This window comes from Eurosta solidaginis, chromosome 3 (genome assembly GCF_040869045.1).
Source record: "Eurosta solidaginis isolate ZX-2024a chromosome 3, ASM4086904v1, whole genome shotgun sequence".
NCBI lineage: Eukaryota > Metazoa > Arthropoda > Insecta > Diptera > Tephritidae > Eurosta > Eurosta solidaginis.
The window spans coordinates 71,751,844-71,779,086 of NC_090321.1; the positions used below are offsets into that span (position 1 = coordinate 71,751,844).

The window sequence follows — 27,243 nt, forward strand, 5'->3', positions numbered from 1 at the left end:
CCCCAGGTACTGCCAGCAAGGGATATGAGGATTTTATTACGGCTCTGAATTCTCGGAACAATTGCGGTTGCGTGTGCACCAAAATGTAGATCCTGATCAAACGTCACACCCAAGATTTTGGGGTGTAGGACAATCGGGAGCGTAGTGCCATCGACGTGGATGTTCAATATGGTCGACATTTGGGGCGTCCATGTTGTAAATAAGGTCGCGGAAGATTTAGTCGGTGACAATGCCAGGTTTCGCGAGGTGAAAAAACTGGAGAGATCAGGGAGATAGCCGTTTATTTTATTGCATAACTCATCGATCTCTGGGCCTGGGCCTGTGGCCATTATTGTGCAGTCATCGGCGTAGGAAACGATTGTGACTCCTTCCGGTGGTGAAGGTAGCTTAGATATGTAGAAATTAAACAAAAGTGGGGATAGGACACCACCCTGTGGCACCCCTTGTTTAATTCTCCTTGGTTTTGATGTTTCGTTTCTGAATTGCGCCGATGCCTGCCGACCACCCAGATAATTTGCGGTCCACTTTTTAAGACATGGGGGAAGGGTAGACCCTTCCAGATCTTGCAGTAACGAGCCATGGTTGACCGTATCAAAGGCTTTTGATAGGTCTAGCGCTACGAGTACTGTTCTATGGTGGGGGTATTGATTCAAACCGCAATTTATCTGGGTGCTAATGACATTTAGCGCGGAGGTAGTGCTATGGAGTTTTCTGAAGCCATGCTGATGAGGGGCTAGCTGCAAATGTGCTTGGAAATGAGGGAGCAAAATGGCTTCAAGCGTCTTTGCCACTGGCGATAGGAGAGATATCGGACGATATGGCTCACATATGTTAGCTGGTTTCCCAGGCTTTAGTAGCGGGACCACCTTGGCCATTTTCCATTTCTTGGGTATGACAAAGGTGGAAAGAGACAGGTTGAAGACATGCGCTAAATATTTGGAACCCTCTTTCCCTAGGTTTTTAAGCATCGGCATCGCTATGCCGTCTGGGCCCACTGCTTTGGATGGTTTAGCGCGACCAATGGCGTCCTCAACCTCTCTAGCGGTGATGGTGATTGGTGACGCGCTGAATTTGTGTTTATGTGCGTATCTGTTGGCCCTCCGTCTTTCTTTGTCAACCGTAGGATGCATTATATATTGTCGGCAGAAAGCGCTCGCGCATTTTTTCGCATCCGACAGCACCTTATCGCCAAAGGCGATGGAAACTTTGTCATTGTGCTTAGTCGGATTCGATAGGGACTTTACGGTGGACCAAAGTTTACCTACACCGGTAGAGAGGTTACAACCTCTTAGGTGCTCTTCCCATTTCGCCCGCTTGTGTTGGTCCACAAGCAATCTGATGCGTTGGTTTATATCCCTTATTTGGGGGTCGCCGGGATCAAGCTGTCTTATAAGGTCGCGTTCCCTCGCTAAGCTCGCGGCCTCTGCCGGGAAGTGGGCCGGATTTCGGGAATTCTCCCGGCGGGAATGAAATGTGCCGAGGCGGATTCAATGACCTTACGGAAGGCACGCTCCCTTTGGCGGGCATCAGTCGGGATAGGGAGGGCAGCAAAGCTGCTGTCTGTTGCAGATTTATATTCTTCCCACTTTCCTTTTTTGAAGTTTATGAAAGTGCGTTTTTCGGTGACGATGAACTCGGCGGTACGCTCGAACGAAATAAGTATGGGCAGGTGGTCGGATGCCAATGTTACCATCGGCTGCCAGTTGACGCAGTTTACGAGTTCTGCGCTCACGATTGAGATATCTGGCGAGCTATGACAGCTTCCTACCATACGTGTGGGGGCGTCTTCGTTTATTGTGCAGAACGTCGTTTCTTCTATTTGATCCGCCAACATCTCACCCCTACTGTCCATCCGCAAGTTTGAATGCCATAGGTCGTGATGGGCATTGAAATCGCCTAAGATAATGCGATTGTTGCCAGTGAGTAAGGCCTCGATATTAGGGCGGTATCCACTGGGGCAACAGGTGACAGGAGGGATGTAGATGTTGATGATTTCTAGATTTGCATCGCCTGACCGAACAGATAGGCCTTGACGTTCTAAGACATTGTCCCTGCGGTCGATGCCAGGATCAAATATATAATATTGCACAGAGTGGTGTATAATAAACGCGAGGCCGCCCGCATTTCCGCTCTCGCGGTCTTTCCTGTGGACATTATACCCAGAGCAGGTCTGCAATGCAGATCTTGCTGTGAGTTTAGTCTCTTGAATCACAGCAATGCGGATGTTGTGCCGCTTCATGAAATCGACTATCTCCGTAATCTTCCCAGTTAGTCCATTACAGAGTCGTATCGTCCGATATCTCTCCTATCGCCAGTAGCAAAGACGCTCGAAGCCATTTTGCTCCCTTATTTCCAAGCAAATTTGCAGCTAGCCTCCCATCAGCATGATTTAGAAAACTCCATATCATTACCTCCGCGCTAAATGCCATTAGCACCCAGATAAATTGCGGTTTAAATCAAAACCCCCACCACAGAACAGTACTCGTAGCGCTAGACCTATCAAAAGCTTTTGATACGGTCAACCATGGCTCGTTACTGCAAGACCTGGAAGGGTGGTCGGCAGGCATCGGTGCAATTTAGAAACCAAACATCAAAGCCAAGGAGAATTAAACAAGGTGTGCCACAGGGTGCTGTCCTATCCCCACTTTTGTTTAATTCCTACATATCCAAACTACCTTCACCACCGGAAGGAGGCACAATCGTTTCCTACGCCGATGACTGCACAGTAATGGCCACAGGCCCAGGCCCACTGATCGATGAGCTATGCAATAAAATAAACGGATACCTCCCTGATCTCCAGTTTTTTCGCCTCGCGAAACCTGGCATTATCACCGACTAAATCTTCCGCGACCTTATTTTCAACATGGACGTCCCAAATGTCGGGCATTTTGAACATCCACGTCGATGGCTCTACGCTACCGACTGTCCTACACCCCAAAATCTTGGGTGTGACGTTTGATCAGGATCTACATTTTGGTGAGCACGCAGCCGCAATTGTTCCGAGAATTCAGAGCCGTAACAAAATCCTCAAATCCCTTGCTGGCAGTACCTGGGGAAAAGATAAAGAAACGCTCATGACTACATACAAAGCAATTAGCCAGCCGATTACGTGCTACGCGTCACCCATATGGTCGCCAAGCCTAAAAATTACCCACTGGAAGAAGCTACATGCCTGCCAAAATACTGCTCTCAGAATTGCCACGGGATGTCTTCTTATGTCCCCAGAACACCATCTGCATAATGAGGCGAGAATACTCCCCATCAGGGAAAGAAACGAGATGCTGACCAAACAGTTCCTGTTGAATACCCAGAAACCTGGGCATCCCAACAGACATCTGATTGACGAGCCAGCACCGCCTAGGGGCTTAAGGAGTCATCTCCGTAAGCATTTTGAGGAAATACGGCACCTGAGAACCCAGCCGTATGAAGCGAAAAAACACAAGCAGGTCCTTGGTGAACTCCACAAACAGGCGTCGGACCTTTATGCCGGGAAGTGCCCGGTGAATCCAGTACTCAAAGAAAAGTATCCAAAACTTGCGGAAGAGGAACGCATACTCCCCAGGGAAACGCGTGTCACTTTGGCTCAACTTCGTTCTGGATACTGTAACAGGTTAAACTCTTTACCTATCCAGAATCAACCCCGACATACAAAATGTATGCCCCGCTTGCAATGGGTCCCCACATGACACCAACCATCTCTTTAATTGTAATGTGGAACCAACGCCTCTAACACCCCTTTCCCCATGGTCCACCCCTGTTGAGACAGCAAGTTTCCTTGGACTCCCGTTAGAGGATATTGATGACAGTTTGTGATCGGTCGCGTCTGTTAGGTGTGGCGAAGCACTGCTACAACAACAACAACCACATTGAAACTTCTAGGCCATCCCGCCCACCCTTAATTCCATGAGGAGGAGATCGCCAGAGCATTGCCTGGTAAAGAAACAGGACTCGCCACCACCATTTTATCTTCTATTAAAAATAAGCTAATCATGCACCGTTTTTACAGGTTTTTTTCTCTGCATTATAATCATAAAATATTATAAAAGCTTCAAATTAAAGCAGACACATCTAAATACCATCAATTAATAAAATGTTATTATATATATCTATAAGAAGCTCGTCATGTACGAGAACTTGTCTAGAGTCATTGTATAATTGTATTATATACTTAAAACTATTTTATTTTAGTACATAACATTATTAATACCAAATAAATAAACAAATAAAAAAAAAAAAACAAAGGACTCGCCACGGGTAGATGAGGTTGACAATTGGGCCGGAGAAGCTATACATTTCGCCGCCAACCCTTGAAAGGGCTGCGCTTCACAATCCCTTGAATCATTTCGGTATTTTGTTGTTGTTGTGTTAACAGTGCTTCGCCACGTTCAATGGGAGCGACAACTCACAAATTGTCATCAAACTCTCTTAACAGCAGTCCAAGGAAACTATCTGTTTCAACAGAGGTGGACCATAGGGAAGTTGGTGTCATGTAAGGCCTTAGAATATACCCGTGGCAAGTATGCCTGTCGTAAGAGGCGACTAAAAAATCGAAATTAGATATTACCAAATTTTAAGCCACCGAACTCTACTCTGTCCATCTCTCTTTACTCTCGATATAATCAACGTTATTTGTCGTAGATAGATAGACAGATAATTAATTGAGGATCGCACTGCGACCATTGGTCCATTGTGCCCTCAACTGCTTCACAGCACCTCATCCAAGCCGACTTCTCTGATGAACCCTTGCAGTTCACCTGGCTTGAGGGATTTGATGTGAGAATGCTCTGGCCATGGTGAGCCCATAAACTTAGCCCTACGTCTTGAGATTGCGTCACATTCCAGGAGTACATGTTCCGCCGTCTCCGCTGATCGATCACAAAATCGGCATGTGTTGTTCGATAGTATGCCCAGCTTCTGCATATGGCTGTTCAGTCTACATTGTCCTGTAAGAATAGCTGTTAGGATCTTTAGGTTATCTTTCGAGAGGCCTATTAATGCCCTATATCGAGTTGTGTTGTAGCCCCCTAACAGTAACTTAGATTGTCTCAGGCCTGGCATATTGCGCCAGTGTTCTTCCCTCTTTTCCCTTTCTTTTACTAGTAGATGACCTCTGATTTCCTGCGGGCCTACTGGCAGGAACGGCTCAGGACCAATAAGTCGTGTCGCTGCTGCCTCTCTTGCCTGGCTGTCCGCGTGTTCATTGCCCTCAACTCCCCTGTGGCCAGGAACCCAGGCCAACAGCAGTTCGTTGCGTGCTCCTAGTTGATTTAGCTTTTCAACGCACTCAAGGACTAGTGCTGATTTTATTTCAGACGCCGAGATCGCCTTGAGGGCGGCCTGACTCACTGAGTATGGCAATTGTTTCATTGGAGTATTCGCGCTGAAGGTTTAGGTCAGCACACTGGTTTATAGCGAATACTTCCGTTTGAAAAATGCTCGGGTATGCTGCCAGAGGTGTTGATATCTTGGCTCTGGGTCCAACGACTCCAGATCCAATCCCCTCTGGCGTCTTCGAGCCATCAGTATACCATACTATTCTATTTAGCTGATGAATGTACTCAATTCTGCTTTCTCCCACGTACGCTTGTCTCCCAGTTCTACTTTATACCTTTTCTCATAGACTATCTGCCTGAGGATATCATCCCTCGGGAGTTGAGAGACTGGGATCTTCTCTCTCAATTCCTCCATGTTTCGGGACGATATGACTTTACCTATGCCCGAGCGAAATTCATTCTCGTAAGAGTACATTTCAATTGCCACCTCAGTTGAAAGTAAAGTTTGGAAAAAGTGCCTTTCGTTGTATGTCAATAAACTTGTTTTAAGGGGTTTCAAACGAAATTCTGAGTGCGAGTGCACTTCAAGTGGATTCAGAGGCAGGGCGCTACTTTATTTTCCTTTGTTGTTATAATCGCACAAACAGTCTACCCAATGAAAATTTGCCTTTAAGCATACTTCTCACATCTCAAGTGTTGTTTCTCAACACTGGATCAAGTTGAGAATGATGGCGTTCTCAATCAAAAGTGAAATTTTTTACATATATGGCAAAAACCGCTGCTCCTCAAGTTGAGAAAAACGTAGTTCCCAACTTGTACTCCAGTGTGATTCTCTAATTGATTCTCCAATTTTCTTAAAATTTTATGTTTATTGAACCATAATATGAGTAATATCAATATGTATTCACATACTTACCCAATCTTGTTGTCTCTTTTACAGAAATTGAAAAAGTGCAATCTATGGGTCGGATACCACCGCGTGAACAAAAATATGCAGATATTTATAGAGAAAAACCATTGCGTGTTTCTCAAAAAGTTTTAGTACCGATAAGAGAACATCCCAAAGTAATTTTTTCTGCATCCATTTAACAACTTGTTTAAAATTAATTTAAAATTTCTTTTCTAGTTTAATTTTGTTGGCAAGCTGTTAGGACCCAAGGGCAATTCATTACGTCGCTTACAAGAAGAGACATTATGTAAAATGACTGTACTTGGTCGCAATTCAATGCGTGATCGTGCGAAGGAAGAAGAGTTACGGTCATCAAAAGATCCAAAATATGCACATTTAAATAGTGATTTGCATGTTGAAATCTCTACAATTGCGCCACCAGCTGAGGCATATGCGCGCATTGCTTATGCAATGGCTGAATTACGCAAGTACTTAATACCTGATAGTAACGATATTATACGACAAGAGCAGCTGCGGGAATTGATGGACAACACTGGAATTTCGGACGATGTAACCAAACCGGCTTATAAGAAAATTTCACCACATCAGCCAAGTAGTAGCCAGTTGGGCACATCCGTCGGTGGGGGAAATGTTGGAATTGGGGTAGGTGGCGCTGGCGTTTTAGGTGGAGTCGGTGGTTCAATAACAGGATCAGCTGGTGGTAATATGGCAATGAGTAAAAGTGTACCACCACATCATGCTTATAGGTAAGTAAATTCCTAAAATAAAGTATTAAGATATTTAGTTGCCGTCACCAAAACAGCGGTGATAATTGTTCTCGAATTTTATCAATTATTTGCTGTTTTTTTATTTTCGTAAATTTTGGCCAATACTTCCATGAATTATATAACCAAAACCAAGCAAACAAATCTCAAAAACTTTTTCCAAAAATTCGACAGTTGAGAAGTGTGAAAATGCATGAAAATTCATGCAGGTCTGGGGTGTTATTCTGTAACTTGATGGAAAAAAGATGTATGTAATTTTACAGGTTTCCAACTGCATTTCCCTGCAAGGCTCTGTATTACACTAAGTCTAACAAAGTACAAGTTATAAGTCTCAAAATTCACATTGATTTTTGAGTTTTTTTTTCGAAGGTGTTTTAGATTTTATTCCATACGAAAAGCACATAATTTTGTTTTAATTAACACTGACTATATTTTATTCATTCGTATAGGACACCCCAGCCTCCACAAAATTTGCCGTTTAGCAAGAATACTGTTGCACCCAAACAAAAAGTGCTTTCTATTTTAGAGAAGGCACGGACAGCCATGGAGGAAACTTATGGGTATAGCAAATATATACATATATGCATATTTTTATACTAATCCTGTTTATATATTTTCTTGTTTAAGACGCGGCTATGAAGATCCAATTACTTATGATCAACCTGCTTACGATGCTTATTCTTATGGACATGGCGGACCAACTACTCATGCAGCACATACTGGGCATGTGCCAAGTAATACTGGTATAGGTACTTCAAATATAGCACCACGGGGACCCTATGATGTATCAGATTATGACACTGATTATAATAGGAGAGACTATTATTCAAACTCGTCAAATTTTGGTGGTGCGTTGTATTAAAAGAAAGACAACAAAATTATCTAATAAAAGAATTATTAAAATGCATGTGTATATTTAGGTGGCGCTTCAGCAATGCACACAAACCACAACACTGGTATAAATCCAAATCATAATCGAAGTCACATTAACAGGTGAAATACGTTCGCCAGGTCAAACACAAATGCAAGTATTATTGCGTCGCACATTAATAATACAGCCACTACATCTGATGATACCACGACCACGATCACGTACACTTCCCCATCCGCCAAAATCAGACATAATGTTAGTAACTATAACAACAACAGCAACAATAATAAATCCACCGTCCCACATTCACATTCCCTGATTAATAACAATCAACAAAACTTAATTCAAGTCTCATCCAGTGTGGGTGAAAACTACAAAGGAGTAGAGCGACAAGATGTAGGAAGTGATGGTGGTAGTGTTGGCAATGTAACAAAACTTTCAAATTCTGTATCTCTAACTTAGCATTAAATATGCAACAAGAGCAAATAAGTTTCAATTCCAAAAATTATCATTCCTATCCACCACATAATGAACATCAAAAACAAAAACATCAGCAGCAGCAGCTGACATCAAATATGCTGAAACAACAAACGCCGCAACAGCGGCATCAACAAATCCTCCCACCGCCACCATGTCAATCACACTCTTTAGCACCCAATAATAATGAAAATAGCAACCAAAACAACAATAATAATAATGATAGCAATAAAAATCTTAACATAACTAATAACGCTACCGAAATGTCCAACATTTTACAAAAACAACAACAAGCATACTCTGCAGTTACACCATCATCACATCATAATGGCTCAGCAATGGCAACAGTAGATGGTTTACATAATTCGATAACACAGCCACACCATAAACAACAATCGTCTATTATTGGCAGCAGCAATAGTAAGATCAGTAGTACTCCAGTCATGTCAGCAGCCAATATGTTCTTTGTAAGGTACTAGACGATACATATTTTTCTGACGAAACAAAGCATGCTTACATACATAAACACGCATAACATTAACGCATTACAAAAACACACATGTACATATCCAAATACATATGTCGGGATTTTTAGAGTGTATACCTGTTAGATCACTGGCTCTGGCCAAAACTGTTCGTTAAATTAATTTATAGAGGCCTTTAACAACACTTCATTAAAATACACACTCTTTAAAGATTTGGAAGTATCATTACCAATAGCAACTTAGTTTTGTATTTTTGAAAAGTCAAATTTGCACGAAGAGAATTGAAAGTAGTTCTGTCAAATTTTAAAATTGTTGGTCTGAGCCTTTTAAATAAAGATAACACCTTGAAATTTTCATTGATATAGGAATTAAACTCAATCGCGGTTGGATGTTCCTTTTTTTGCATAGTTGATGCTCCTGCTTTATCGTTCTGCATTTAAAATTATTTTTGTTAACAAGCGAATTTAGTGGGCTTACACTCTGACCCGACGATTTTTAGTTGAATTCCCTTCCCTGTGCACATTTTATTTATTAAATGTAACTATTATCTATTATTAGACCGCGTTCAGACATTTTTAGTGGAAATGCTTTTTTAATTAATTAACACTTGCTTATGTGAACAGCATTTTATATACGAACATCACTTACTTTAGTCGTAATGAAAGAAATTAAATTCGCTGTGAAAGTTATTAAATTCACACGAGGCAAACAAATTTGAAAACAATAACCCGTTAATTGTGCAACCATCCGCATTGGAATCAGTGGTGAAACCTTCTGCTGCGGAAGGAATTTGTTCCATGGTACACCGATGTCTTTCGACTACTCAGTGGCGTGTTGTTGTATTAACGATAAAGACACTCTCTGAAGGTTTTGCGGAGTGTTATTGATGTTGATGGTCCTTTGCCGGATATAGATTCGGCTATTAAAGGAACAGGGTTCGCCTCTTAACGGGTAGGTGAGGTTGACAATTAGGCTGTTGAAAATGCTTCTCCGTTCAAACACCTCTTTCAAGTGCTTTACCATTTCTTTTGCATTGGTGCACGACTTAATTATTTCTAAATTTTGTCACTCAGGTACTTAACGATGATCGAACGCGCTGTCGCATCATCTTTTCTGAATTTTACTCTATAATCTTCTGTTTCTTCTTTTAATGTATATTGTATAGCCTTCTCTTCTAGGATTAACTAGACTCTAAATTTCCAATTATTAGTTTTCTCGGTCAACATGTCGTTTTCCGCCATTTCCTTGATGATGCCATTTATGATTAGCCCAGCAGTGCTGGATTATTTTTTAGTAATAACACAGTGACAAGTTGGTTCTTTTAATTGCTTTTATTCGAAAAATATATAGCCGCATAGTCATAGTCAAAATAAAATAGGTTTTAAATTAGTGCTGCTTTTTGACATCATGTTCTGACATTCAAATCTGATGAAACCCTGAGTCCAAGTCAATGCTTGAGAAGTATCTCCATTTCCCCAAATTTGACAAAATTATATTCGTATCTGGGATAGGATAGCGATCAGGAACAGTATGACCATTCAATTTCTTGTAATTTATTACCATTCTAAACTTTGGTGAGCCGTCCTCGTTGGTACCTTTTCTTAGATACAACCCACATGGGTGAATTATAAGAACTCTTGCTAGGCCTAATGATACTTTCATTAGCAATTTTTGAATTTCCTTACTTACGAAAGAATTCACGTATAAAGAATATGGGTACTGTTTACACCATATGTGATTCTCACTTTCTGTTCGTAATTCCGCTCTTACATCAATTTTCTGCTCAAGGTTTTTTCCTTGACATCTTTGTTCTGGATTCTTTTTTGCAAAAAGGATTGTATCCAGGTTATATATTTAATGTTAATATTACATTTTTCGAGTATTTTTGTAAGTGCTGATGTCGGGACACAGTTGTAAGCATTACGTATATCCACAGCAACCGCTGCAACTTTAAAGCCTCTGTCTTTGTAAACTGCAATATTATGTAAATTTTCATTTAAGCACATTGATGCAGATCTACCTTTACGGTATGCAAAGCTTCTATTAGGAAGGATCCGATTTTTCATTAAATATGGATCCAATCTAGCTTTTAATCATCAAATTTATTGTTTTTAAGAGTACTGATATTAAGAAAATCCGCCTATAGTTTCTGTAGTCAGTGAAACCACTATCAGTTTTAGGAATTGGTACTATTTTTATGATTCGCCGCTGGTCATCAATTTATCCTCTATGAAAAGAATTATTCAAAGCTGTAAGTATATTTAACTTAGCAATATCAGATAATGCTGTTGTTGTTTTTGTAGCGATAAGGTTACTCCCCGAAGGCTTTGGGGGTCGTCAGAGCCTCGTCTGTTACTGAAACAGGATTAGCCACGGATAGGTGAGGTTGACAATTTGGTTTGGAGAAACTATCAGACCGATTCTAAATATTCTCGCGGAATTTTGTTCTCGCGGATTTTTTTATTCCCGCGGAAAAATTCCTCCAATTCTGTTCTCCTAGGGAGAACAATAATTGGGGAATAGGAATTTCGAATTTTCGAAGTCAGCTGTTTTGTCAATTGAAATTTCGTTGCACATTTCTTATTTTGTTTAAAAAATTGAAAAGTTTAAAATATAAACAATGCACAGTATTTATTGCATTTCATGTGGTATTCACTGAAATGAGTAATGAATTGGTGCCACAGCAACATCACCAGCGGAACATAATGCGGCAGTTACCCACCGACGTGTGCCGTACGTAAAGACGTTTGTCGTACGAAGCACGTTTGACCGAACTCTCAAGCCCGTAGGAATCAATGTGTACACCTGTGTACATGTACATAACATATTTGTGTGTGTATTGTTTACAGATAAGCACTGTTGCCATTGACCATTTTGCATGTATGCTTATGGAAACATCAACTTTTTCCAATTTAATTTTTGATATTGTAAAAGGCCGCAATACATATTAAATAAGTATAAATAGATTAAATATTTATAATCAGCACTTTTACATAATTATTTCGAATTATTTCCACAATTTTTCAAACTTTAATTAGGCGTTTTTGCATAAAATTGCAAACGGTCAAAAATTAGCGCACAAAAGTTTACTAGGCAGCTCTGTCTAGTGAGAGAGCGATCAGCTGACACGTTCTTACGGAAAAATCAAAATTGTTTTGATTTCTACGTTCCGGGCTACGTACGTACGGGCGTTGCACGTCGGTGAGTTTTCGTTTACATTGTACACTCATAAGATAGGTCGTGTCAGCTGACACGTTTTTTCTACGTACGTTCGTGGGTAACTGACGCATAAGAAGAAGACGGCCGGGGATTCAAGGGGTTGTGTAGCGCAATATATAGCTTCTCCAACCCAATTGTCAACCTCACCTTCGAGCGGCGAATCCCGTTTCACTAACAGACGAGGCTCTGGCGACCCCAAGCTCCTCATGGAACTTGGGGGTGGGGAGGGAGGGATGGCCTGAAGGTTTAATGTGGCCATATAAATCGTTCCCGAGATGGTCGGGCCAGTACCTTAATGGTGCTGTGTTACCGGAGCGTATCGGATCTGTATCCGACAAAGGACCATCACATCGATAACACTCCCCAAAGCCTTCGGGGAGTAACTAATCGCTACAACAACAACAACAACAAGAAGACGGCCGCATAACACAAATCTGCCGGAGTTGCCTGCTTTCATTCAGCAAAGCAATTTTCTGGCGGCCAAGTTGAGTTGAATTCGTCCTTCGTCATATGCCAAAATCTATTTAAGCCTTATTAAAAAATCCTTGCGCAATTTCTGGATGGCTGCATCAAATACGTATACCAAGAGCTCTACCGTTGCTTATGATATACTTTTCGACTTAAAATAAAGAATATTGTGGTTGTAGGAGTTGTTGTATTAACAGTGAGAATATTGTGGTAGAATGTAAATAAATATTTTAGCACAAATTTGTACAAATAAGTGTTCTTTCTTAAAAGAACCAATTTCCTTTAACTATTTTGATGCATTCCCTTTAATTTAACAAGTGAAAAACTCCTATGAAATGGCAGAGAAATCTCCCTCTCCCTCACATTCATAATACCTACTTTTCTCCCATAACCGGTTTCCGCTTTTTCGAACATTGTTCAGAATACGAGGAATGGGAGAAGGGAAAAAACTCGCACGGAATTTTGGTTTAGAATTGGGCTGTATATATTGCGCTGGCAACCTGCAAGGGTTGCGCTACACAGCCCCTTGAATTTGGTATTTTAATCGCCTCTTACGACAGGCATACCTACCGCGGGTATTATATTCTGACCCCTAACTGTAATATTTGGTACAAATCAAAGACATCCATCTCCTTAAATGTGCAAATACAAAGTGAAGTATTTATTCATAAGATGGCGAACATAGCAGGGTTATACATATTCAGAGTTGTGTTTCATATAAGGCCACAACAGATTTGGCAACTTTAAACTTATTGCTTACTTTAGAATTAATACAATCTTATTACACGCTTCTTCTTTTTTTTATCTTAGTTCTAGAAATAAATCTTTACTTAATTCTAAAATAAATATAAAATAATTTTTAATCTTCAAAACCAAGCTTTTGTGGGGGACGCACAGTTCTACCATTTCTAATTTTATAATTGTATTCTTGTCGTGGGACTACGTTCGCTTCAGAGTCAGGTTCAGGTGTGTTGTCATCATTATAACCAGCTACTATTTCTTCCTGGCAATTCATAGTCACGACCTGTTCCTCTTCCACGTCACAATCAATAGGAAAATCTAAATTATGTTCGGCTTCTCCCTCAATGAGTGGATTTGAATTTTCGTACAACATATTAGATGTAAAGTTCACATTTTCATTTTCAAGAGCGTGAGCATCCCCCTATTCTTTGTTTTGGAAATAAACCTACGATTTCTTCGGAAGTGGTTGTTACATGCGTCAATAACTATATATGATCTATCATTACATTTACTAAGTATTTTTCCATAGTTCCAATGATTACCACTCTTTTTGAACAGGACTAGTTCGCCTATTTCTAATTTCATTAATGGTTTCGCATGGCGATTATAGTAATACTCTTGTTTTACTTGTTTATTTTTTATTCTCTGACACACTTTTTTTCATTGATTACGTTGCGATACAATAATTTATCGCTTACAGTTAACTTTGTCTTTAGTAGGCGTCCAAAAAAAAATCTGACGGTGCCAACAGAAGGTCAGCAACCGGTGTGGTATTGTATTCTAGAATGCGGTATTCAAATAGGTGAACTTGATTGGGTTCATGGCATCATTTCAAAATATTCTTAGCAATACCAACACCTTTTTCTGCCAAACCATTGCTTTGTGGATACCTTGGACTAGAAAATTTAAATCGGATGTTACATTCATTTGGAAACTTTTCAAAAGATAATGATCCAAATGGGCTGTTGTCACATGTTACAATTGACGGGAAACCAACCTGGTTAAATATTTCCATGAGAATGCTATGTGTTTCGATGTTTTATTCTTTAGTCGTTTGGCTATTAAGAAATTGGAGTACGCGTCGTAAATTGCAATATATGCCCCTATTGCCGTTTACAACTCAACTTAGTTGGGTTGTAATTAAAACAACTCAACTTTAAGGCAACTCAACTCCTGTTTGGTATTACGAATTACAACTTATTTCAGTTGAAGTTGAATTGAATTGCCAACTTCAAAAAGTTATAGTTTAACAGATAAATGAACAGCTGATCAATTTGTGGCGGAAATTTAGGCATTTGCAAAAGTGATTTTGTTATTAAAACCAAAACAGATATTATATGAGATCTATTTTATAATGAAAATGTTGGTGATTGACATGTCGCGAATACGGAAAACATTCGCGTGATCATTCCAATCCCTTGGAACAACTAAGCACCACGTAAGAACATGTTTACGTGACAAATGATGAGCTTCTAATGGTTATTTTGCAGATTTGAAAGGAAGCATTTTGCTCATTAATAAACAAAATTAAGAACCATTTCCGCATACGCGTTCGTATTTTAAAATTATGCGCCACTCTCCGATTCCTTGCTGACGGCAGCTATCAAATATGCTGTGGAAATGATTATGGTGTTGGACTGGTTTTGGATATTATTGAGGAGCATATTTGTGCGAAGTGGATTAAAACCCAAACAGCAAAAATTGTATTTTACTCTAAAACAGGATTCACAGGAGTAGTGATTAGTATCAATGGGACTCACGTTCGCATAATTTCACCTATTTTCGCTGCATCCGAACTGCGGCCAGCCTCGTCCAATTTCGGAATGTCGCTCCATAAAGTCAAAAAGTTATTCAATGTAATCCTTCGTTTAACTACCTGCCCGTGCACCATCTCTTATCAAAGGTGGTATCAAAAGACGATCTCCGTTTTTAGGATTCGAAAGCGAAAATTAAAAATTTTATTTTTGTATTCGGATTCTTAAATCGGAGGTCGAAACATGTCTTTTGAAACCAACTTTGAAAATTTTTGTTAAAAATTAGGTGGTGAACCGTCTTGTAAAACGTTACCTTTTTTCAAAACAACTGCTAGTAATCAGTAAAATTTTGACGTCTTTGACAACTACACTAACACAAGGTTGTAAACGGTAATGCCACAAAAAGTTATAAGACGAGACAACTCAACCGACATTTTTTTTGACAGGTTGAGTTGTAATCGGTAATACCAAATTGCGAAAATTCAACCCAACCAGATTTGAGTTGTAAACGGTAATAGGGGCAATAATCCCTTCCGGAATATTCGAACAAGTCCATTCCTACTCTTTCAAAAGGGTAAGCCGGAATTTTTTCCTTCTTAAGTGGCTCCCTTTGATGATTGTGTTTGAACTTTTCACAGATGTTGCAATATGTGACAGTGTCTCGTATTTGTTCCTGGCCAGTAGTAATGCTTCCTCGCCTTAGTGAGAGATTAGGTGCATATAACCACATACATACTTGGTGCTGCAATTGTGTGGGTATAACGAGCCGATGGTTCCTAAAGAGAAGACCTTTTTCATAGTGTAACTCTGACTTGTACTTATAAAATTCTCTTTCAATTTCGTTTAATTGTTTGAAGCCTGGCCACTGCGACTGAACATATGCACATATGCGCATGTATTGCTCGTCATTATCCAGCGCTTCCCTGTATTTCCTAAAGTTTTCCTCCGATAAGCAAGCAGTTTGAACCAATGAGTGAATCACCCCTGATAATCCCGATAGCTCACCACTGTCTGGCAGTTGAGCTATGGACAGACAATCGGCTACGAGCATATCCCCACCTGGTTTAAACCGAACTGACAAGAATGGGTATTTGAGTAGAAACATGAACATGCGTTGAAACCTCATTGAAACATCGTCTATGTTCCTTTTTATTAATGTTTCTAGCGGCTTATGATCAGTCTCGACAACAAACTCTCGCCCATACAAAAAGAAGTGAAAGTATTGGCAGACGAAAACAATTGCCAATAGCTCCTTCTCTATCTGTGCCCACCTTTGTTAATTTTTGGCTAATGTTCTTGAAGCGTATGCGACTGGGTGACCTTCCTGCACTAGGACGCATCCCAGACCATCTTTCGAGGCATCTGTTTGAATAACTATTGGTTTTTTGGGGTCAAAAATCGCTAGTACCGGTTCAGTGGATACAATTTTAAGGAGGTTCTTCAGTTCTCGATCATGCTCGTCTGACCATTGGAATGGAACGTTATCATGTGTGAGTCTACGCAGTGCCGCTGATTCTTTTGACAGATTGGGGATATACTTAGAAACGTACTTGAATAATCCCAAAATCCGCAAAACCTCGCCTTTGTGTTTCGGTGCCTTCATATTATAATAGCATCAATGTATTTTTTGTTGGTTTAATAGTTTCATGTGAAATAATGTGACCCATAAACTGAATAGAGTTCGACCGATACTGCAACTTTTGGCTATTGAATTGAACGCCTTCTGATCGCGCTCGTTTAAGTACATCTGATAATATCCTATCATGTTTCTCTTCCGTTTTAGCAGCAATTAAATAGACTATTACACCCGGTATAAGACCAAAAGTTTGAACCATTTTCTTCTGGAACATTTCCGGCGCACAATTCAACCCAAAAGGTACCCGATTAAATTTATATCTTCCAAAATGGGTAATAAATGTCGTCCTGTGAGAGCTGTCACTATCTAGTTCCATATGCCAAAATCCGCAAACAAGATCAAGCACCGAAAAAACTTTTGCACCACAGATTTAAGTTGAGAACTCATCCATAGTTGGAATCAAAAATGTTCACGTTGAATAAAATCATTAAGCGGTTTAGGATCAAGACAAACGCGTATTTTACCACCTGGATTTTCAACATTCTGTAGGTTATTCACCCATTCTGTTGGGTGATCAACCTCAGAAATAATATTTGATTTTTCTTATTTTCTAATTCTTCCCTCAGTTTTTCTTTTAAGCTAAGCGGAATGCGTTTTTTATAATGCAGCACAGGGTTGGAATTAGGCTTAAGTCGAATGCTAAATTTTCCTGAAAACTTCCCCAACCCGTCGAATACATCGCTATTCAACCTTATCTTCTTTACTCCGTGGCATTGGTTCTATGGCTTTAACATTCAATCGTTCAATCAGTCCATGTTTAATACAAGTATCCAACCCTAGCAATGGCTCAAGGGAGTCTTTAACCACAACAAACTCAGTGAATCGGTTATCCATAGTAACAGAATCTAAACAGTTTAATCATATGTATTTAATTAGCGAGCTTTGCTCATATTGCTTTATACAATGGTTTTTGTTATCGATATTAGAGAAAAATTGTAAAGTTTACAAACGGCGATGGTTACTAGGACATGTTTCTGAATTTCACTTCTTCATCAGCTAGCTTTTTGGGAGCTGAGCATTGAACTCGAATCTCCAACATTCATATCAGTGCAAAGGCAAATGCCTTTAGCTACCGAGCCATATGGATGTCCCGTTGCTCGCTGTACAATTGGTCTCTAAGAATTGCCTTTTTGTTTCTATTCCTTTTAGTCACCATGTAGGCACATACACTCTGTATGTAGTTTATTCCTAATAGTGTGGATATGATTTTTAGGCGCGCTTTTGAAAGCTTAGTAACATTTGTTCGGATTTTTACAGTATTTGTTTTTAATACTTCCGCTGTTACTATTATATCAATATGATCATATGTATTTAATTAGCGAGCTTTGCTCATATTGCTTTATACAATGGTTTTTGTTATTGATATTAGAGAAAAATTGTAAAGTTTACAAACGGCGATGGTTACTAGGACATGTTTCTGAACATTGGTTCGGAAGTGGTTGAATTCAAAATAGGCCCGGGATCTGATGTCAATTGTATTCCCATTAATATTATTAAAAAGCTTAATGTTAAAATAGTCAAAACACGCGAGATACTCAACATTTTCGATTACAATGAAAATAAAATTGAAATCTTTGGAACAGTTAAATTAAACTGTTTAGTTATTGGTGGTGCAAAGGCAAATGCCTTTAGCTACTGAGCCATATGAATGTCCCGTTGCTCGCTGTACAATTGGTCTCTAAGAATTGCCTTTTTGTTTCTATTCCTTTTAGTCACCATGTAGGCACATACACTCTGTATGTAGTTTATTCCTAATAGTGTGGATATGATTTTTAGGCGCGCTTTTGAAAGCTTAGTAACATTTGTTCGGATTTTTACAGTATTTGTTTTTAATACTTCCGCTGTTACTATTAAATCAATATGATCATATGTTTTTTATTAGCGAGCTTTGCTCATATTGACAATGGTTTTTGTTATTGATATTAGAGAAAAATTGTAAAGTTTACAAACGGCGATGGTTACTAGGACATGTTTCTGAATTTCACTTCTTCATCAGCTAGCTTTTCGGGAGCTGAGCATTGAACTCGAATCTCCAACATTCATATCAGTGCCAAGGCAAATGCCTTTAGCTACTGAGCCATATGAATGTCCCGTTGCTCGCTGTACAATTGGTCTCTAAGAATTGCCTTTTTGTTTCTATTCCTTTTAGTCACCATGTAGGCACATACACTCTGTATGCAGTTTATTCCTAATAGTGTGGATATGATTTTTAGGCGCGCTTTTGAAAGCTTAGTAACATTTGTTCGTATTTTTACAGTATTTGTTTTTAATACTTCCGCTGTTACTATTAAATCAATATGATCATATGTATTTAATTAGCGAGCTTTGCTCATATTGCTTTATACAATGGTTTTTGTTATTGATATTAGAGAAAAATTGCAGTAAAGTTTACAAACGGCGATGGTTATTAGGACATGTTTCTGAATTTCACTTCTTCATCAGCTAGCTTTTCGGGAGCTGAGCATTGAACTCGAATCTCCAACATTCATATCAGTGCAAAGGCAAATGCCTTTAGCTACTGAGCCATATGAATGTCCCGTGGCGAGTTCAATGCTCAGCTCCCGAAAAGCAAGCTAGCTGATGAAGAAGTGAAATTCAGAAAAATGTCTTAGTAACCATCGCCGTTTGTAAACTTTACAATTTTTCTCTAATATCAATAACAAAAACCATTGTATAAAGCAATATGAGCAAAGCTCGCTAATAAAAAACATATGATCATGTTGGAGATTCGAGTTCAATGCTCAGCTCCCGAAAAGCTAGCTGATGAAGATGTGAAATTCAGAAACATGTCCTAGTAACCATCGCCGTTTGTAAACTTTACAATTTTTCTCTAATATCAATAACAAAAACCATTGTATAAAGCAATATGAGCAAAGCTCGCTAATAAAAAACATATGATCATATTGATTTAATAGTAACAGCGGAAGTATTAAAAACAAATACTGTAAAAATCCGAACAAATGTTACTAAGCTTTCAAAAGCGCGCCTAAAAATCATATCCACACTATTAGGAATAAACTGCATACAGAGTGTATGTGCCTACATGGTGACTAAAAGGAATAGAAACAAAAAGGCAATTCTTAGAGACCAATTGTACAGCGAGCAACGGGACATTCATATGGCTCAGTAGCTAAAGGCATTTGCCTTTGCACTGATATGAATGTTGGAGATTCGAGTTCAATGCTCAGCTCCCGAAAAGCTAGCTGATGAAGAAGTGAAATTCAGAAACATGTCCTAGTAACCATCGCCGTTTGTAAACTTTACAATTTTTCTCTAATATCAATAACAAAAACCATTGTATAAAGCAATATGAGCAAAGCTCGCTAATAAAAAACATATGATCATATTGATTTAATAGTAACAGCGGAAGTATTAAAAACAAATACTGTAAAAATCCGAACAAATGTTACTAAGCTTTCAAAAGCGCGCCTAAAAATCATACCCACACTATTAGGAATAAACTGCATACAGAGTGTATGTGCCTACATGGTGACTAAAAGGAATAGAAACAAAAAGGCAATTCTTAGAGACCAATTGTACAGCGAGCAACGGAACATTCATATGGCTCAGTAGCTAAAGGCATTTGCCTTTGCACCACCAATAACTAAACAGTTTAATTTAACTGTTCCAAAGATTTCAATTTTATTTTCATTGTAATCGAAAATGTTGAGCATCTCGCGTGTTTTGACTATTTTAACATTAAGCTTTTTAATAATATTAATGGGAATACAATTGACATCAGATCCCGGGTCTATTTTGAATTCAACCACTTCCGAACCAATGTTATAGGTTTTGCTCCACCTACTTCGACCAGTCTGGTAAACTCCTAATCTAAAATTATTGCTTTATTGATTTTCCAATAATGTGCAGTTATGACTGAATTTTACTTTACCTGAATCATTATACCAATTTACAGAGTGGTTAGTTGCTCGTGGTTGCTTCTCGTTGTTTTCTTTATTGTTGCCTTTTGCCTCTGATTTACCAGGTTTACCCACTTGTTTGCAAAATCACTTAAAATGGCCTTTGCGACCACATCCATGGATAGTTACGTCATTAGCTGGACACGTATGAAGGTGCGTTGGCGAGTATAGCTGACCGCAATTGTAACATTTTGAGTTTCCCCTTTTTACTGACTGAATTGTTTGCTCTCCTTGTTCTCCGATTTCCATTACACGACCGATGATTGTTTTGTTTTGCTCCAACAATTGTTTGTGTGCATTAGCTACTTCATATGTCTTACACTTCTCGATGATTTCCTTAAGGCTATAATTTCCGTCCAACAATTTTAATTGCAAATTTTTGTCTTGTACTCCAACGATAATGCGACCACGTAACATGCGGCTCTCATATGATATACCGCATGTACAGATGAAATTACAAAATTGCATTTGTTCTCGTAGTCCTGTCTAAAATTCCGTAAATATTTGTCGCTCCGCTTGCAAAATTGAGTTGAATTTAATGTTTCCATCGACAAATTTTTTTTCGGAGTACAATATTCATCAAACGCCTTGAGTACTGCATCCAATGTGCGTGTAAGTTGTTGTTGAACATTCCCAGTGATTCCATCTGCAGTGCCATCGTTTGTAATCACAGTATTGTATATATCAGTAGCCAAGGTCTCAATAAGCCATAGAAATGTTGCAATTTGTTGGGGCTCCGAGTTTTCTAACTTGTTGTTAGACATCATGTATGTACATAAGAAAGGTACATTTCCAAGATGGCCACTCCCTTGCGAGATTTGAGCAATCAAGCTCACATGGAAATCGATCGTTATTAGCCATGTTAATTGTAATCCTACGATATTTTCAATGTTTCTTATTCGAGCTTGGGTTTTAATTGTTTGCTTTGATTATTTTGTGTTAAAACACTTCTGACACCATCTAATATTTGCTACAAATCAAAGACATCCGTCTACTTAAATGTGCAAATACAAAGTGAAGTCTTTATTCATTAGATGGCGAACATAGCAGGGTTATACATATTCAGAGTTGTGTTTCATATAAGGCCACAACAGATTTGGCAACTTTAAACTTAATTGCTTACTTTAGAATTAATACAATCTTATTACACTAAACCGCTGGGGGAATCAGATAATCTGATCAGATAATGCTCGAATCATATCATGTAATTTTATCACGCCCGCCTGCTGACCTTTTGGTTTTAATTTTTAACATTGCAGTAAGTTCGGTTAGACTAAAATCCTGAGTCGGTTCGTCATTTGTGTTTAAAAATGCGATATTAGTAATGTCATTTTGGATGGAAACTTGATCTTTTAAATGAAGTAAGAAGTCATGGCTGGAATTCTCGAAAATTTTGGAATTGCAGGTTTTAGCATTTTTACCTTTCATTTTTAAGAATCTCCATGCTTCTTTTGTATTTGGTTGTTTGTTTAAAAAATTAATGCTGTCTTGAAAATTATTTCTTTTCGCTTTACGTACCTCATCTTTCCATACTTTTTCATATTCTAAGGCATTTTTAAAGTTTTCCGGAGTAGGATATTTGTTGCATTTTTTGGTCGCTGCAATGTAAAGTCTAAAATGTTTTATTAGAGAGAGAGTTGGCAAAAGTTTTGGTGATATTTTTTGTAAAAGTTTCCAATGGTATTGAATTTAAAGAGGTTAAGGTTTTTTTTTTTTTTGAAATAAAATTTATACCTTTAGATTCGGTAAAGTCTACGCCTACTGATATGGGATAGTGGTGGCTACCACCTAGATGGTATTGTATTAATTCCCAATGAATTGGTGACGAAATATTTGTAAAAGTTAAATCTAAAACCGAAGCTCTACTTTTGTCCTTGAAGTTATGTATGAAAGTGGCGGTCCCGTTGTTTATGCAGTGAAAAATTGAAACTTCAGAAATAGTGCTGAGCCATTTGCCTTTCGGATTGTCTATAGTGTCTCTCCATTTTTTTGATCGGCGTTAAAGTCACCCATAATAAGTACATTTGTATAGGCCCCAACTGCTTTAAAGGTAGGTAAATCCATGGATAGTGCAAAATAAACAGCGCAAATTACTAGATTTTTTGTTAAGTTTTTAGTTTGAATCATAAGGATATCATCAGTGTGAAAATTAATTTTTTTGAAACGAATGGAATTTCGTAGGGCAAGAGCAACCCCTCCATAACCATAGCTTCTTTTTTTCAATTATATTAAAATTTGATAATTTTTTGTTTTTGGTCGTGTCATCATGTGAAAAAACTTCACTGAGACACGCTATTTCAAATTCTTTTGAATTTAAGAAGAAATCAATATTATATTTGTTTTTAGACAATGATTGAATATTATATTGTAACACTCTCAGTTTGATTTAATAAAAATTCTTCACGTACATATATTTCCTGACTCAGCATTTTCTAGAATTGAAAATTGTTGTTTTAATCTATCCGAGAAATGCGCAAAAGCGTTTACACCTACTGGGAAGTCTATTTGGCGGAAGGCATCCCTAGCAAATTTCGTCATTTCATTGGTAATTTTTTCTATTTCAGAAACTAGATGGAGGTTAGGCTGACTAAAAACTACTCCATTATTTTGAGTTTTTCTCGGACGTACTAACTTCGCTTGTGGGGCTTTTTCCCTAATTGTCGCTTTTGGACTTTGCTGTTTAGTAATCCTGGCATATGAAAATGGCGTTAAAATTTCGTTAATTTCATATTGATTGTTTTTGAAAGATTCTCATTTTGAGAGGCAAGTGGAGGAAAATGATCCTCACTAAGAAGCTTAAATCTGTTTTTAAAAGTCATTCGTTTGACTATATGATTCTCATTTTTCTACACCGGGCAATTTTTTCTTTCAAAAGGAATATGGGAAGAATCCCCGCAAAGGATACATTTTGTAAAGTCACAGTTGCTAACACATACTTCCTTTTTTCCGCATTTCAGACATACACGTTCTGATTTACATGCTTTTTGCCACATTTGTATCATTCCTCGTGTTCCAATGGTACATGAACCAGATACGGATAGAGGGTTAACCATATGATCACATTGTTGTTGTATTTACATGTTAAATCTCTATCCGTATCTGGTTCATGTACCATTGGAACACGAGGAATGTCTCACCATAGGGAAAAAGTGGTGAACTTCAAGAATGGTGTAGTATAGCATAACGTTTTTTGGGATGTTGCTTCTATAGAAACCTATTTTAACCGACCAGGTCGTAACCCTGGTATCACTTTCCCTACCCTCCTTTCTGAATTTATGTAATTTGTACATCCGACACCAAGCCCTTTCTAAATTCATCATCGTAATACTCTAGTGGAATGCCTTTAATGACACCATAGGACTCTATGTAGCTTTTGGGAATAAAAGTATTTATATTAATAGATTTGGTGCTCTCATTTTGTTTGCAAAATATGCATTTTCAATTATTCTATATAGCGTTAAACCAATTGCTTTGATATTTGAAATTCCTTCTAAGTTAAATTTTTCAATTTTGCGCCATAAAAATAGGCCATTTTGCACTTTTTTATTTTGTATGTTTTCAGCTTTGGATGTGTCAAAGAGAACGTTTGCTTTGCCTTTGTGGTTTGCTGGGTAAAGCACCGTTTCTCTCATTGCATCTTGCTTGGCTATAAAAACACCTGCAATAGTGGGATTTTCACTAACTGTACTTAAATTTGTTGTTGCACTTGTTGCATTAGATGAAAGAACTGTAAAAGTATTTTCTGACATTTATCAAAAATTGAAAAATTCGAATTTTTTTGTCTACTAAAATCTACTTCTGCATCTTTTTTCCGCTTTCTGCCTATTTTTGGTGGCACCTCTTTGGGTGTACCACCTTTTTCCACAAAATTTGACGCCATGGCGTCACCTCCACTATTTAAGACACGCTTTACTTTACTTGCAAAAAATTATATTTTCAAGATGAAAAATAATTAGGCAATATACACACAATGCAGCTTACCTGGAAATATATTTTCTGCTTACCACACACTGTTGTAATTAAAACCTTGATTACACACTTTATTTAATGTCCTATATAGATATAAGCGCACGTTCTCGAATTTGGGTTATACTATATAATAAGAACTTTAATTTATTTGTATGAGGAAAACGCGTATTAACATTACAGCACATCTATATCAATTATATCGATATGAAAAAAATGTATATACGTAACAGAGATCGGCTTTGAGTACTAATAAAATTAGTGCACTTAGTCATGAGCCAAAAAATTGTCTCTAAATGTGTACTTAGTCAAGTACAGACAAATACTATGTGGTGCGGCGGATTTTGTTCGATATGGACTGTATGCGCAAATGGTAGCACCTGTTGTTGTTGCGGTTGCTTCGAGTTTCCAAATAAGCGTTCAGGTTTTTGGTAACTTAGTTTTAATTCTTCAAAGTAAAACCTCTAGTTAATAATCACTACGTTATATAAAGTATTTTTTGATGACTCTGGCAGTCGTATATGCACAAAAATACATGTAATTTCACAAATTATAATTTTTTAGGCAGCGGCGATGTTAACGAGATGAAAGCACGAAAAAAGTCATTTTACTAGTTGTTATTAACTAACTATTGGAAGTTACGAACGATAGAATGAAAAAGAATGAGAGAATGCAACTGTGTAGACTTGCATGTTAACCCTTATGTTATCATATTTGCATAAGCTCAACATGTTTAGGTACTCAACACAATACGTTTAAATGAACTCAACATACAGCCACCCTTGAACTATCTTGATATGTTCAATATATGTGAATTACAAAGGAAATAAATTTAAATACAAAGATTTAGCAAAAATAAAAATTTCAAACTCAAATTAAGTTAAATAACTGCATATTAGTTTTCTTCGGAAAATACATCCCCTTGTGTTGGTAGAAGACACAGCTTAGCTATTGGTCGAGTGAATTCTCCATTTGCGGTTTTCATCGTTACGACACGTACGTGACCATCTGTACCAGGATGGCAATGAATTATTCTTGCGAGGGTCCACTTTGTTGGAGGAGATGGTTCATTAAAAACAGCGACGACGTCCAGAAAACCCTTGACCCTCAGGTTCTGGAATTGCCCGCAATGGTTCGCCTACCAGAAAGTGGCCAGGCGTTAAAATCGATAAGTCGCTTGCATCCGTTGAAATGTCGCATAATGGACGGGAGTTAACACAAGCCTCCACCTCCGTTAAAAGCGTACTAAACTCCTCATAGCTTAAGAGAGTTTCCCGGAGGGAGCGTTTAAGAGGATATTTTATGCGTTTGATTCCAGTTTCCCAATATCCTCCCGTGTGAGGTGCGGACGGTGGATTGAATCGCCACTCAATAGCAGAGTCTGCAAAAAACGATTGAAGTTCGGGGTCTTGCATGCACTCTTGATATTTTTCACGGAGTTCCCTTTCTGCACCAACGAAATTCGTTCCGTTATCCGAAAACATTTCTTTGCAATAGCCTCTGCGGCTGATGAATCGTTTAAAGGCATTTAGAAATGACGAACTTGAAAGATCTCCAACAAATTCGAGGTGCATTGCACCTGTGCACATACATACAAATGAAGATATATAACCCTTTACGGATTTACCTCCTCTTCCATGAGTAAATTTGTATGCATAAGGTCCAGCAAAGTCAACTGCTGTACGAGTGAAGCAACGAGCGTACGTTATGCGAGACGAGGGAAGATCACCCATTGATTGCGTTGCGAGTTTGCGATTTAAAGAGGTACATTTGACACATTTTCGATAGATATTACGAATTAGGTTGCGAGCACCCACGACCCAATAGCGGCGTTGGAGGATTACTTGCTTTATGCGAGGGCCGGCATGTAGCGTATAGTGATGTATGTCGAAAACAACCAGTTTTGAAAGCGGAGAGTTTTTTGGCAGTACAACAGGATGTCTGACATCATTCGAACATCTGCGGATTTTAACATCTGCGGATTCAACACGAAGAATTCCAAAGGAATCGAGAAACGGTTGTAAAAGTAGCAAGCTACTACGCAATGGAATCGCCCTTTTTTCCCTGCAACAACGTATTTCGTTAGACAAATAGAAGTTTTGTGTATATTTAATTAATCTTTGTTCTGATTCGAACAATTCCTGACAATTAGGAATGCCAGTTTTTTGTTATTGATACCAAGCGAGCTAGCTCGGATATTGTATATAAATCTCAATACATAAGCGATAATTCTTCTTAATTTCGAATAAGATGAGTATTTTGTCATGACCGACCAGTGAACATCAGTAGCTGCAGTACAAGCCTTAACTTTTCGTAAGCCTCTCTCGGTTGTATGCATTATTTGAGCGGGTTGTTTCCAGAACTGTTCATCTACATGTAAGAAATCAGGTCCGAACCACCATAGCTGATGATGTAAAAGTTGAAGCGGAGATACGCCTCTAGACGCGCAGTCCGCAGGATCGCTTTCAGAGCGTATGTGGTTCCAGAACTCTGGGGGTAAGACATCGTGAATATAGGCGACGCGATTTGCGACGAATGTTTCCCATTTATTAGGGTGTGCTTGCAGCCACGCCAACGTAATTGTCGAATCTGTCCATGCTACCAGTGGACAACGAAACTCTTTCCAACTATGTGTAACAGCCTTGACCAATTTTGCGGCAAGATGTGCAGCGCACAACTCGAGACGAGGTAATGTTGTTGTTTTTAGCGGGGCAATCTTGGTCTTTGAAGAAATTAAGCCGATCGTGATATGACCATCC

The 27,243-nt window shown here is 38.6% G+C and overlaps 1 protein-coding gene and 1 long non-coding RNA gene across 8 annotated transcripts in view; one reads left to right on the plus strand and one right to left on the minus strand.

Moving 5' to 3' along the window:
• qkr54B (quaking related 54B) overlaps positions 1–27,243 on the plus strand; it is a 234,130-nt gene that overhangs the window by 30,113 nt on the left and 176,774 nt on the right. For 6 of the 7 annotated variants that reach the window (XM_067772241.1, XM_067772239.1, XM_067772240.1 and 3 more), the window contains exon 1: positions 8,636–8,767. Coding sequence is in view for 1 of the 7 variants with exons in the window: in XM_067772242.1 (XP_067628343.1) it covers positions 6,214–6,338; positions 6,400–6,929; positions 7,397–7,507; positions 7,575–7,795; positions 7,868–7,944 (1,064 nt within the window). In the remaining 6 variants the exon portion in view is untranslated. Of the gene's footprint in view, positions 1–6,213; positions 6,339–6,399; positions 6,930–7,396; positions 7,508–7,574; positions 7,796–7,867; positions 8,768–27,243 lie in introns of those variants that run through there. The other variant, XM_067772242.1, reaches the window with a different exon arrangement.
• On the minus strand, positions 20,159–25,953 carry LOC137243920 (uncharacterized). The gene is made up of 3 exons (XR_010950677.1): positions 24,500–25,953; positions 20,491–22,130; positions 20,159–20,429 (listed from the first exon to the last, which is right to left on the minus strand). It is a non-coding gene; the product is annotated as an uncharacterized lncRNA (long non-coding RNA).